Here is a 9,948-nt window from a genome sequence, read left to right as displayed (position 1 = left end):
GCGGGAAGGAAGGATGCATTTGTTCAGTTCAGTGTTATTTCACCTACAAACAGACAGACATATACAGGATATACCCCCTTTGTATTCCTGTGATTTCTGTTGAGAAAACTGAATTCACCGTGGGATTAGCCTGCGTTATGAGGTAACGTAATTTTACAGTTTGATATTCCTGTTGAAACTTTCTTCAGTTGGTGATTTACATGATATCTTCCATGTAAATAAAATGGCAGCTCATATCTCAGAGAGTAGTAGGAAGGGACTCACAAAATATTCGACATAAAATATTTGTCATACACAATAAAATACAGACTCCCTGACAGAGACAGTTAACGAAGCCGAACCTCCGTAAATAAATCTGCTATCTCCGTCTGCTGCACAAATTAAACTAGCTAACTTAGTTTAACGGAGCTGTAAGCTAGCAGTTTTTAGCTAAAAATAATTCCAATGTTCCAATGTCACAATGTAAGTGTTAATACACTGGTATATATACTATATATTGACAGGTGACCTTACACCCATCTTTCCCACACAGAGACAAGCCTAGTCTACAAAGGGGAGAAATGTTAGCCATTTTAAGTGTTATCTCCTAATTTTGATTTAGGTCTAAAATAAAATGTTGCTTTTGTTCTTCATAAAGATACATTCAGATAAATACATGACCCATTAATGGGGTGAGTTTTCTCATGCGCTCATCACGGAGATTCACGTGGCTTATGCCCAAAGAAGCTCTAACTGAATGAAACTCATATATTCCCGTAGCCTTACTGGCCGTCCACCTGCTCCTCGCTGCACTGACGCACCTGTCTGCGTGTAGCTCTGCCCCGGAAGTTCCCCGGAAACCAATCAGCAGCTGGATCTGAGAAGGGCGCGGCTCTGACTGGAGGAGGTGTGGGCGCGCTGAAAAGCAACAATGTCGCCTCTTCTCGAAACGCACACAGCACAGTAGGGTCCGAGGATAAAAGTGCAGAAACCTGCAGGATTTGAACTTGAGTGACGTCTGTCCCACGGCTTGTGACAAGATGGTGAGTATCCGGGCTTGTTGCTATCACTGGATGTACTGATTTGTCCATGCACGTGAAGGCAGGAAAATATGTCCTGCGGTTTAACAAACGTTTTTGTTTGCTCTAGTTTATTTGAAGTGCTACTTTCTAAAAACTGAAAACTCATCCGACTGGAAGGGTATTATTTACTTTACTTTCTATTGTGTTGCTGCAGATCAGTTTAGGGGAAGGACTTCCTTGATCAAAGGTCATGAAATTGATAATGGAGTTGAATTGTTTTATCTTCAGTCAGAGTGGAAAGCTTAAAGAAGGATAGACAGTCTAACGACGTCTGAGAGGCAAATGAATGCAAATCTTATTTGTAACATGGATTTTTTTTGAGCCTTAAAGAAAACATTGCATATGAAAATACTTTTTCACGTCATGCTTTATTAAAATGAAGTATTTCAGCCAGTAGCTGATATATTGTTGTGCTCCTAACCTCTTTACACACGCCACATGTCCTGGTTTATCTTGTTGCAAGCAGAGGTAGTGCTGCTTGCAGCTGCACCTCAGGGCAAAGAGCTCTCATTAATTGCCCTTTCACAACACACAGACTGTATTTAGTGTGTTATGACACATCTCTATCACTTAAAGGTGCTAGAGCTGTGGTCTGTTTCCCTGGTGATCTTCATTCACGTTTCCAGTTGTGAAATCTAATTGCTGACTTAAGGTGGTTTCATTTTAGTTATGGCTTGAGGACTGTAGGAGGGGTTAGTCTCATTGTATGCATGTGTGTGTGTGTTTGCACATGCATCTGTGTGTGGTTGCTTCATTGTGTGTTTATATTTACTTTCCTCTGTTGACAAGCCACACATTTGTGTTTTAAAACCTCACAGCACAAGATGTTATCCTGTCTGGTCCTTTTATACCATCTTCTGCTGTTTTCCTTTACGCTGCACAACAAAAAATTCCATAAGTCAGCGTCTCCCTCCTCCTGTCCTCCTCAGATCCGCTTCCTGTTGCTGTTCAGTCGGCAGGGGAAGCTGCGACTTCAGAAATGGTACACGCCGTTAACAGACCGGGAGAAGAAGAAAGTGATCCGGGACATGATGATGTTAGTGTTGGCCCGTCCGCCGCGCTCCTGCAGCTTCCTCCAATGGAAGGACCTCAAGATTGTTTCCAGGAGGTGCCTACAAGAGACTCTGTGTTATGCTGAGTGGTTTATCTCTGTGTCCTCTTTCCTCAATGCTCCAAAATACACACAGAGCACAGTCACATCCGTTCTCAACAAGTTAATAAGACCTAGAAAGTCAAGTAAAACACATAGTGCACGACCCTAGATTACTGGCAGGACCGTGTTAGTGATGGTGCAACACATCAGTGCTTATCTTCTAATGGCTTTTTATCTTCTCTTTTCACAGAAACAGCCTTGTAATTAGTAGGTTACAGGGAATGGATGAAATAACACAATAAAATACGGCCAATACATAATATCTTTGTGAAAGTATTTAATGTTGCACATGATTCATTCCTTTACAGTAGAATGTATGTGCTTGTTATTCAGAAAAACCCTTCTATTCTTACACTATTTTTTTTTATTATTATTTATTTCTAATTCATGGATATCCACACAGGCAGCCATATGAAGACATGATCTCCCCAGAGTGCTTCCAAATAAGCTTGTATTGTTTCCTGCTTTCTCAACAACGCTCTTTAACCTTTGTCCTCCTCAATTTCAGGTACGCAAGCCTTTATTTCTGTGCTGGTCTGGAGGAGCAGGATAATGAGCTGCTGGCCCTCGAAGTGCTGCACAGATATGTTGAACTGTTGGATAAATACTTTGGTAATGTAAGTAGAGCCAAGTGTCTTGGTCCAAGCAGAATTTGTCGGTCATTAACAGTCTGTTTTCATACACACAGTTGTTTTAAATTGTTGTTGCTAATTAGACTTGTGTTCAGGCTGACCTGACTTTTTGTGCACCATAACAAGGTCTACTTTATCTTGTCCAAACAGGGGCACAAACACTCAGAGCAGAGTGAGGGAGATGTCAGTCAGTTACAGTCTGCTCATTCTCGCAACAGTCCTGAAAAATGGTCTAATCAAGCAAAGTGAGAACACCTGTGCGGGAGCACTGTGGCTGTGTAGGAGCTTAATTTTATGAAGACGACCTCCTCAGCCAAACACTACTGTTGTCTAACAGTAGTGTTTGGCTAACAGAGTCTAACAGAGTATTTTACACTGTCTAATACTTTGGTATAATTTCTGAATTCTGGATGAGAGCTAGTCTATGGAGGGTAATTTAAAATTAAAGCTAAATTAAAGCTTCAATATGCAAGCTCTGGCAATCGGGCAAGTGCCATGAGACTCTGAAGCAAACCAGTCCAGCTTGCTTTCTCTCACCCCTGACTCTGTTAACAGTTGTATAACACAACACAATTGTTCAATAATGTTTCTGTATCTAATGTTAGTGACTGTAACAGTAGTAATTGAGGATCACAAGTGCCCACAACTCTGGTATTACTTTTTGTTTTAGTATTGCTATTTTTTATCCTCAAATCATACAGCCACACAGTTGCAACAGATATATTAATACACTCTACATGGCGGTACATAAATACAAATATGATTTTTGAATGGCTCTGACTCTAAAGCTGTGGCAATTAATCTGCTGCTGTAACAGACAGCCTCCACTCCTCTGAGAAAGCTTCCCACAGGATTTTACAATTTGGCTGAAGGGATTTGCTCCCATTCAACCACAAGAGCATTCGTGAGGTCCAACGCTGATGCTGGCTGATAAGACCTGGCTCACACACAAGGTGCTGGATGGGGCTGAGGTCAGGGCTCTGTGCAGGCCAGCCAAGTTCTGCAGCAATCTCAGAAATGAATTTCTTTAAGAACATGGCTTTGTGTACAGAGGTACTGCCATGTTGTAACAGGAGAGGGTTTTCCCCAGACTGTTACCGAAGAGCTAGAAAGCACCTTAATGTCAAAATATCATGTATGTATGCTGCTAGCAATAAGAATTCCCTTCACTGGAGTTAAGGGGCCTAGCCCAAAACATAAAAATACCAAATCGTAATGTCATACATTTGGCCATGTAGTGACTGTCTGTGCACAACACCTGTGCTGCATCACACACTACAATGAGAACACACACAGAGCCACTGAAAACAGGAGACTGGATTCTTATTCTAGTAGATTCTATGGATTTTATGCCAGCTGTGAAAAGACACTTTAAAAGGAAAGGCACTGACAACAGTGATTAGTTTTTATTTGTGGTTGTGGTTTTTATCACACCTATATACATGTGGATATATGTGTGTGCATATATACATACATAATAAACATAATATACCTATACACACGTCAAACACTTTGAACTACAGTGACTCTTGTGTTGTGTTGTGTCACTGTGCTCTTTACTAATCAGACTCCCCCTGGTGTCCATAAGATGCCTCTGTTTCGAAACCACCTCAACGTGCCCCCCCAGTTTTGAATGACAAAACAAGAGAGAGAGGCAGGCTTTGTAATGAACAAAAACAGTTAAATCAAGAGAGCAGGTGGAAAACAACAAATTAAAAAGGAGTCTGTTTATAATTGTGTATACTTTTTTCTCTTTTTTTTCATAATTATATAATAACTTTCATTATCATCACCCTTATTATATTCAGTTAGGGCCTGGTCATCCATAGTATTCGAACAAAAAATGTTGTTTATAATATTTTCTCATGGTTCGAATTAGCTTCCATACCACTGAGCAAGGAAGTGCAACCTATCTTTAGTTTAATACATGGTCTGTTCTGTCGTCTTCTGTCAGGTGTGTGAGTTGGACATCATTTTCAACTTCGAGAAGGCTTACTTCATCCTAGATGAATTTCTGATGGGAGGAGAAATCTTAGAAACCTCCAAAGTAGCTGTGGGTGTAGCTATGGAGGAGGCTGACACACTCCAAGAGGTACAGTCATAGACCCCTCGGTTTTGTTATTACTCATATGAAACGTCTTCACATACATACCTCTTCTCCACACAGACGATGGAGGAATACATGAGCAAACCTGCCTACTGAGCCGAGAGAAGATGAGGAGTTCAAGACTTGAACCAAAAGGTTTATTATTAGTGACTAATGCTGTGGACATACAATAACCACATTCCTGCTGATCTTTCATGTCATACTATAGTTTTAAGATTTGCTATTAAGTTTGCATTTGTAAGTGCCTTTTAAATCTTATATTCATTAATCTCAGGGTATATGACAGGAGATGTGACTGAAAACAGTTTTGTTTCCAATTTATCCAAATATATTTTTTTAATATTTACATATGTTCTTGCAACTCCAGTAAGACATGGGAGGCAAAATGGCACATTTCTGTTTAAAGCAATGCATTGTATGATGGTGAGTAAATGAAGAAACACTACACAGTAAGGAAAAAATAAAGTCAATGCTTTATTAACATCAGGTATGTCACATATGACCACATTTAAGAAAGAATTACCAAAAAACACAAGTGAATCTAAGGGATCCAACACTGATTTTGGTTGTGTGTGTGTGTGTGTGTGTGTGTGTGTGTGTGTGTGTGTGTGTGCATGTTGAAATGTAAGGCTGGTGAGTCACATGTACTGGTTGTTAAGTGCTGTTGAGCAACACATTTAAAAAAAAGCATCAAATGAATGTCTGAGCATTCATATTTCTGCTAATAAATAACTTTTGTAAATCTACAGAATAACTAAAGTTGACAGCATGTTTTATTCTTTAAAATACTTTATTTTTAACCCTCTCCCTCCACCAAACATACACACACACACATATATATATGTATGTATGTATATATATTTGCAACCTTATTTATATTCCTTGGGCAGTTTTGCTATCAGTATCACTTTCTTCAGTTTCTGGGTTCAGGTAACTCAGCAGTTTCATCACTGCCTCATTTTCAAAGCCTTGCATTTGTGTGCCGCCGCTCCTCTCACCGTCCTCAGACTGTCTCTTTTCATTTGGGCTTTTATCTGAGTCCAGCTGATCAAAATAGTCCTGTATGGCCTGTTCAAAAGAGCTTGTTATGCTCTGCCCAGCTTCGTCTCGCTTTTGGCTTGCCTTGTTGTTGTTGCTGCTGTACACGGGGTTCAGATACTGTGCCGGCATCTGAGCCGCTAAATACGCTGTCAGTTCATCTTCATCCATGGTGTTATCATAGTCGTCCTTTAATGTGCTGGGAAGGCGGCGTTGAGTGGGAGAGGATTCCCCTGAACGCCCCAGAGGCTGAGTGTGAAGTCGTGACAGCAAGCTTTTGTACTGCTTCTGCTTCCTGACGGGAGCTCGATCCTCCGTTCCCCCTAACCCCAGGATGTTTAGGATTTCTTCTGTCCTCAGTTCCTCTGGGGATTTTTGACTGTCAGGCAGGCGTCTGTTGTAGAATTTAGCCTCGGGAATCTTGTGTATCTTCTTTGAGGATATCTGAGAGAGCTTGTTTTGTGCTGAGGCTAATTTGTTGCCCTTTCGTGACTTGTCTTGAATTGTCAGTTCTCCGGTTTTGAGCATGTCCATCAGGTCCTCAGGTGGAATCTGGTATTTTTGGGAGATCTGAATGAACTCGTAGATGGTTTGTGGAAGTATATTGTCTCTGTACTGCGTCTGAGCCACTCTCCTCTCAGCCCTCTTCTCCTCCTCCTCCTCCTCTTCCTCTATCTCTCGTTTCTGCTCTTCCTCCTCAGTTTTCTCCAGCACTTTCAGGAGATAATAGTCCACTAGGTTGGCAACATCATCTGGATCTTTTGACCTCTTGACTGGGTAACTTTCATCGTCTTCCTCTTCATCTTCCTCATCGTCCTCTTCATCATTGTCATTGAGATAATCAAGCCCCCGGTCAACCTCATGTTTGTTGTCCCTCTCCTCTTCCCCCTGTTCTTGGAGCGGGCCCCAGTCGAGTGCGAGATCCCCGCCTACATCATCGTATGCCACATTCCTGACATCAAACATATCATCGTCTTCTTCCTCATCGTCGTCTTCCATGTCATCGTCCTCATCTTGCCGTTTATGCGTGGTCTTCCCACTTGTCAGCTTGTCCAGTTCGTCGAACACAGATTGCAGCGTTGCCAGATTCTGAGGTGTATACTTCTCCTCCACGTTCTCATTGGTGCGTTTGAAGTGGCTCTCGCGCTCCATATCTGGCCCCTCGTGCTCCTCTTCCTCACCTCCCTCGCCCTCTTCCTCATCCTCAAACATGAGAGGCAGTTTCTTGTGGAGCATGACGTTGTGTTGCTTCTGCTGCACCCTGGGATACACGCTGTCCTTCATGCCTTCTCCCTGTGCGCTGGGGCGAAGTGACTCTGGCTTGGAGGCCTTTTCCGTCTGCTGGAGGGTGCTGAGCACGGCCTGGAGCAGCTCTTCACTCTTATCCTCCCTTCCCTCCTCCTCATCCTCATCTTTACTCTGCACGGGATTAGATGCCAGTCTCAGCATCGCACGCAGCTTCTCAGCGTCATCCATGTGGCTGGCATCGTACCCTGCAGAGAGAGGATTGTGCTGCTGGGAGTCTGTGCCGGTTCTCTGACGGAGGTTCTCAATGTACTCCAAGGCTTTGAGCATGTCAACATTAGGAGTCTGGTGGACATTTCCTCTCTGGGAGTCTGATTCACTTCCCCGCAGTCTGTGCTCTCTGAGTGGCACCCCGTGAACACCAGAGGAACTGAGGAAGAGGAGGATTAAGGGGAGGTTGGTAAAACAGATGAGGAAGTGTTTGGTTGTTGTGGAGGTCTCAGAGAGTGACGGCATGGTGACACCTGCAGAGGAAAGACACAGTAAACAAGTCAGCACTGACCTTTATACATTAAGCTAACGGGTTCGCAGCAGTTCCGGCTGTGGCAACTCTCTCACGTCTTTTGCTCTTATCATCACTTTAAATGTCTGGTCTGATGATGACATCACAGATCGATAGATTTAAAGCCTGGAGATCAGGTTGGAGATCAAGTCTGATCTATGACTTGTGCTTTACTTTGAAACACCTAAATTTATCTTTACAATATTGATTTGAAATGATCAAATCTGAAAATCTGCTTGACGAAATCCAATCAATAAACCTACTATCTTATTATGATGATGGTGATGATGACGATTAAAACAGCATCAACAACAACTACTACTACTAATAATAATAATGGAATCCCGCCGCCTGTGCGCCAGCAGCAGTAACAGCAGCGGCATTCAGCTCCCGTGCAAATCTCATTAGTCGTCAAATTACTGCTCACCGTGAGTCACGGCTCCGTTGTCAAGGCAACCCGGTAAGGCTGATGTTCTCATGGAACCGCTTCTTTTAACTCCAAGTATTTATTTATTTATTTATTATTATTAAACTCATAATAATAATTGAATAATATTGTCTTTAAACGAACTGCTCTGGGCTGCTCTACTGTTTTTATTAACATGCGAAAAAAATACACATGTAAATATATATATATATATATATATATATATGTGTGTGTGTGTGTGTGTGTGTGTGTGTGTGTGTGTGTGCGTACATAATAAACATAATATATACATATAATAAACAGAATATTGATATTTTGACATTTTGACAGGAACTTCTTCCAACATTTGAGAGCAATGTAAACAGACCAGAAGCGACGACTTCATAAGCCGTTGTTGTCATTTTGCCATGTTTACTTTTTGGTTCGTTTTTCAAGCCTGAATTTAAATTGGAGAAGTTCACGTACTAATTTGTTTTTACAAGTAAGATCGTGTGAAAGAAAATTATAAGCTACAAAGCGCAAACATTTCAAAATGATACGATGCGAATGAGAACAAAGAAACACTGCGGGCAGCACAGCGCAACCTCTTCTCCTCAACATCTGTGGCGGTGCATCAGGTTGGCAAACAGCTACTGTAACAGAAGCTAGCTTAAGTAATAAAAAAAAAAACTCTGTATTCATATGAAGTGTGATAGAAACATATTTAAAGTGTTATAATGTGGGTCAAGCCATTAATAACAACCAAGTCTTACCTTTGTAATTAGTTTCTACGGAGGGTCGTGAGTGAGCTGAGCATCTCTCTGCCTCGCTGTGAGTCTGGTTTCAGCACCGCGGACAGCTCCTCATGCTATTAGAGGAAGCACCTGACTCGTGCGTCAGAGAGAGAAGAGCTACGCAACACACGCACGCACGCGCGCGCGCACACACACACACAAATACATATACACACACGCATACGCGCACGCGCAGGTAATTTGAGTCGGCCAAACAACACTGCTTCGCTTTTTGAATGTGAACTGAAATAGTTTGGACCCAGTACATCATGTGCATAATGGCTTTTGTCGCAGCTCACGGTGAGATGAATGAATTCATAATGAGGCTATATTTAGGACCAGTAACTGAATGACTGATGTAACTGTCCTGTCTGTGCGCTATAATGTGAAATAGTATCTGACGGAGTTCATAAACCTGTTAAGCATAACGACATGTTGTGAGCATAAGACCATAAGTCTTCACATGTGGTGGTGAGTGATACAAGCAAAGCTCCTTAAACTCGGTTAGTTCTCCTTTAGTTTTTCCTCCTTTTTTTTCTCACTAAATCGCTGAGTAAATTGCTGATAAACGCTTAATATATGATGGTAATGATTCATTTTGCCTCCGTGTTGTTTTAGTTTCTACATTGACAGTATCATAGGTTAATGGCCGTGTAACATTTAACACTGAAGCACTGACTGTTGAGCGGCTTTTGTCATTGACTGCTGTTGTGTCTCTGCTGCGGCACTGGGGGACAGCGACAGTTAAAGTCCACCGATGACTCACATATGGACTCCGCCAAAGCCTGAGACGGGCGGGGTGACAGAGGGACTGCAGAGGAGTGTGTGTATGTGTGTGTGTGAGAGAGAGAGAGAGAGAGAGAAAGGGGGAGAGAGAGCACTTCCGTCGTCAGCCAGGCGCGCTGTGGTCTCTATTTTTGGCTGCCTGTCAAATCTTGTGTAGTATGGAT

At 42.2% G+C, this 9,948-nt stretch overlaps 2 protein-coding genes across 2 annotated transcripts; one reads left to right on the top strand and one right to left on the bottom strand.

Moving 5' to 3' along the window:
• Position 1: 1 nt before the first annotated feature.
• ap1s3a (adaptor related protein complex 1 subunit sigma 3a) lies at positions 2–5,255 on the top strand. The gene is made up of 6 exons (XM_018684086.2): positions 2–142; positions 760–1,022; positions 1,991–2,169; positions 2,723–2,831; positions 4,801–4,938; positions 5,014–5,255. The coding sequence occupies exons 2-6, from the start codon at positions 1,020–1,022 to the stop codon at positions 5,047–5,049; spliced, it is 465 nt and encodes a 154-aa protein (XP_018539602.1). The 5' UTR covers positions 2–142; positions 760–1,019; the 3' UTR covers positions 5,050–5,255.
• Positions 5,256–5,407: 152 nt separating this feature from the next.
• Positions 5,408–9,063, bottom strand: scg2a (secretogranin II a). The gene is made up of 2 exons (XM_018684082.2): positions 8,978–9,063; positions 5,408–7,760 (listed from the first exon to the last, which is right to left on the bottom strand). Exon 2 carries the CDS (start codon positions 7,750–7,752, stop codon positions 5,827–5,829), a length of 1,926 nt encoding a protein of 641 aa, XP_018539598.1. The 5' UTR covers positions 7,753–7,760; positions 8,978–9,063; the 3' UTR covers positions 5,408–5,826.
• Positions 9,064–9,948: the final 885 nt, after the last annotated feature.

Source organism: Lates calcarifer, linkage group LG21, assembly GCF_001640805.2.
Source record: "Lates calcarifer isolate ASB-BC8 linkage group LG21, TLL_Latcal_v3, whole genome shotgun sequence".
NCBI lineage: Eukaryota > Metazoa > Chordata > Actinopteri > Centropomidae > Lates > Lates calcarifer.
This window is presented reverse-complemented; position numbering and strand designations above follow the sequence as displayed.

What these genes read in the sequence shown, in the direction of transcription:
- ap1s3a (XM_018684086.2), top strand. An exon ending in TGGATAAATACTTTGGTAAT is followed by an intron (nt 2,832 to 4,800) that starts GTAAGTAGAGCC and finishes GTCTTCTGTCAG; the next exon opens with GTGTGTGAGTTGGACATCAT. An exon ending in AGGCTGACACACTCCAAGAG is followed by an intron (nt 4,939 to 5,013) that starts GTACAGTCATAG and finishes TTCTCCACACAG; the next exon opens with ACGATGGAGGAATACATGAG.
- scg2a (XM_018684082.2), bottom strand. Translation starts at nt 7,752, where the DNA reads ATGCCGTCACTCTCTGAGACCTCCACAACAACCAAACACTTCCTCATC.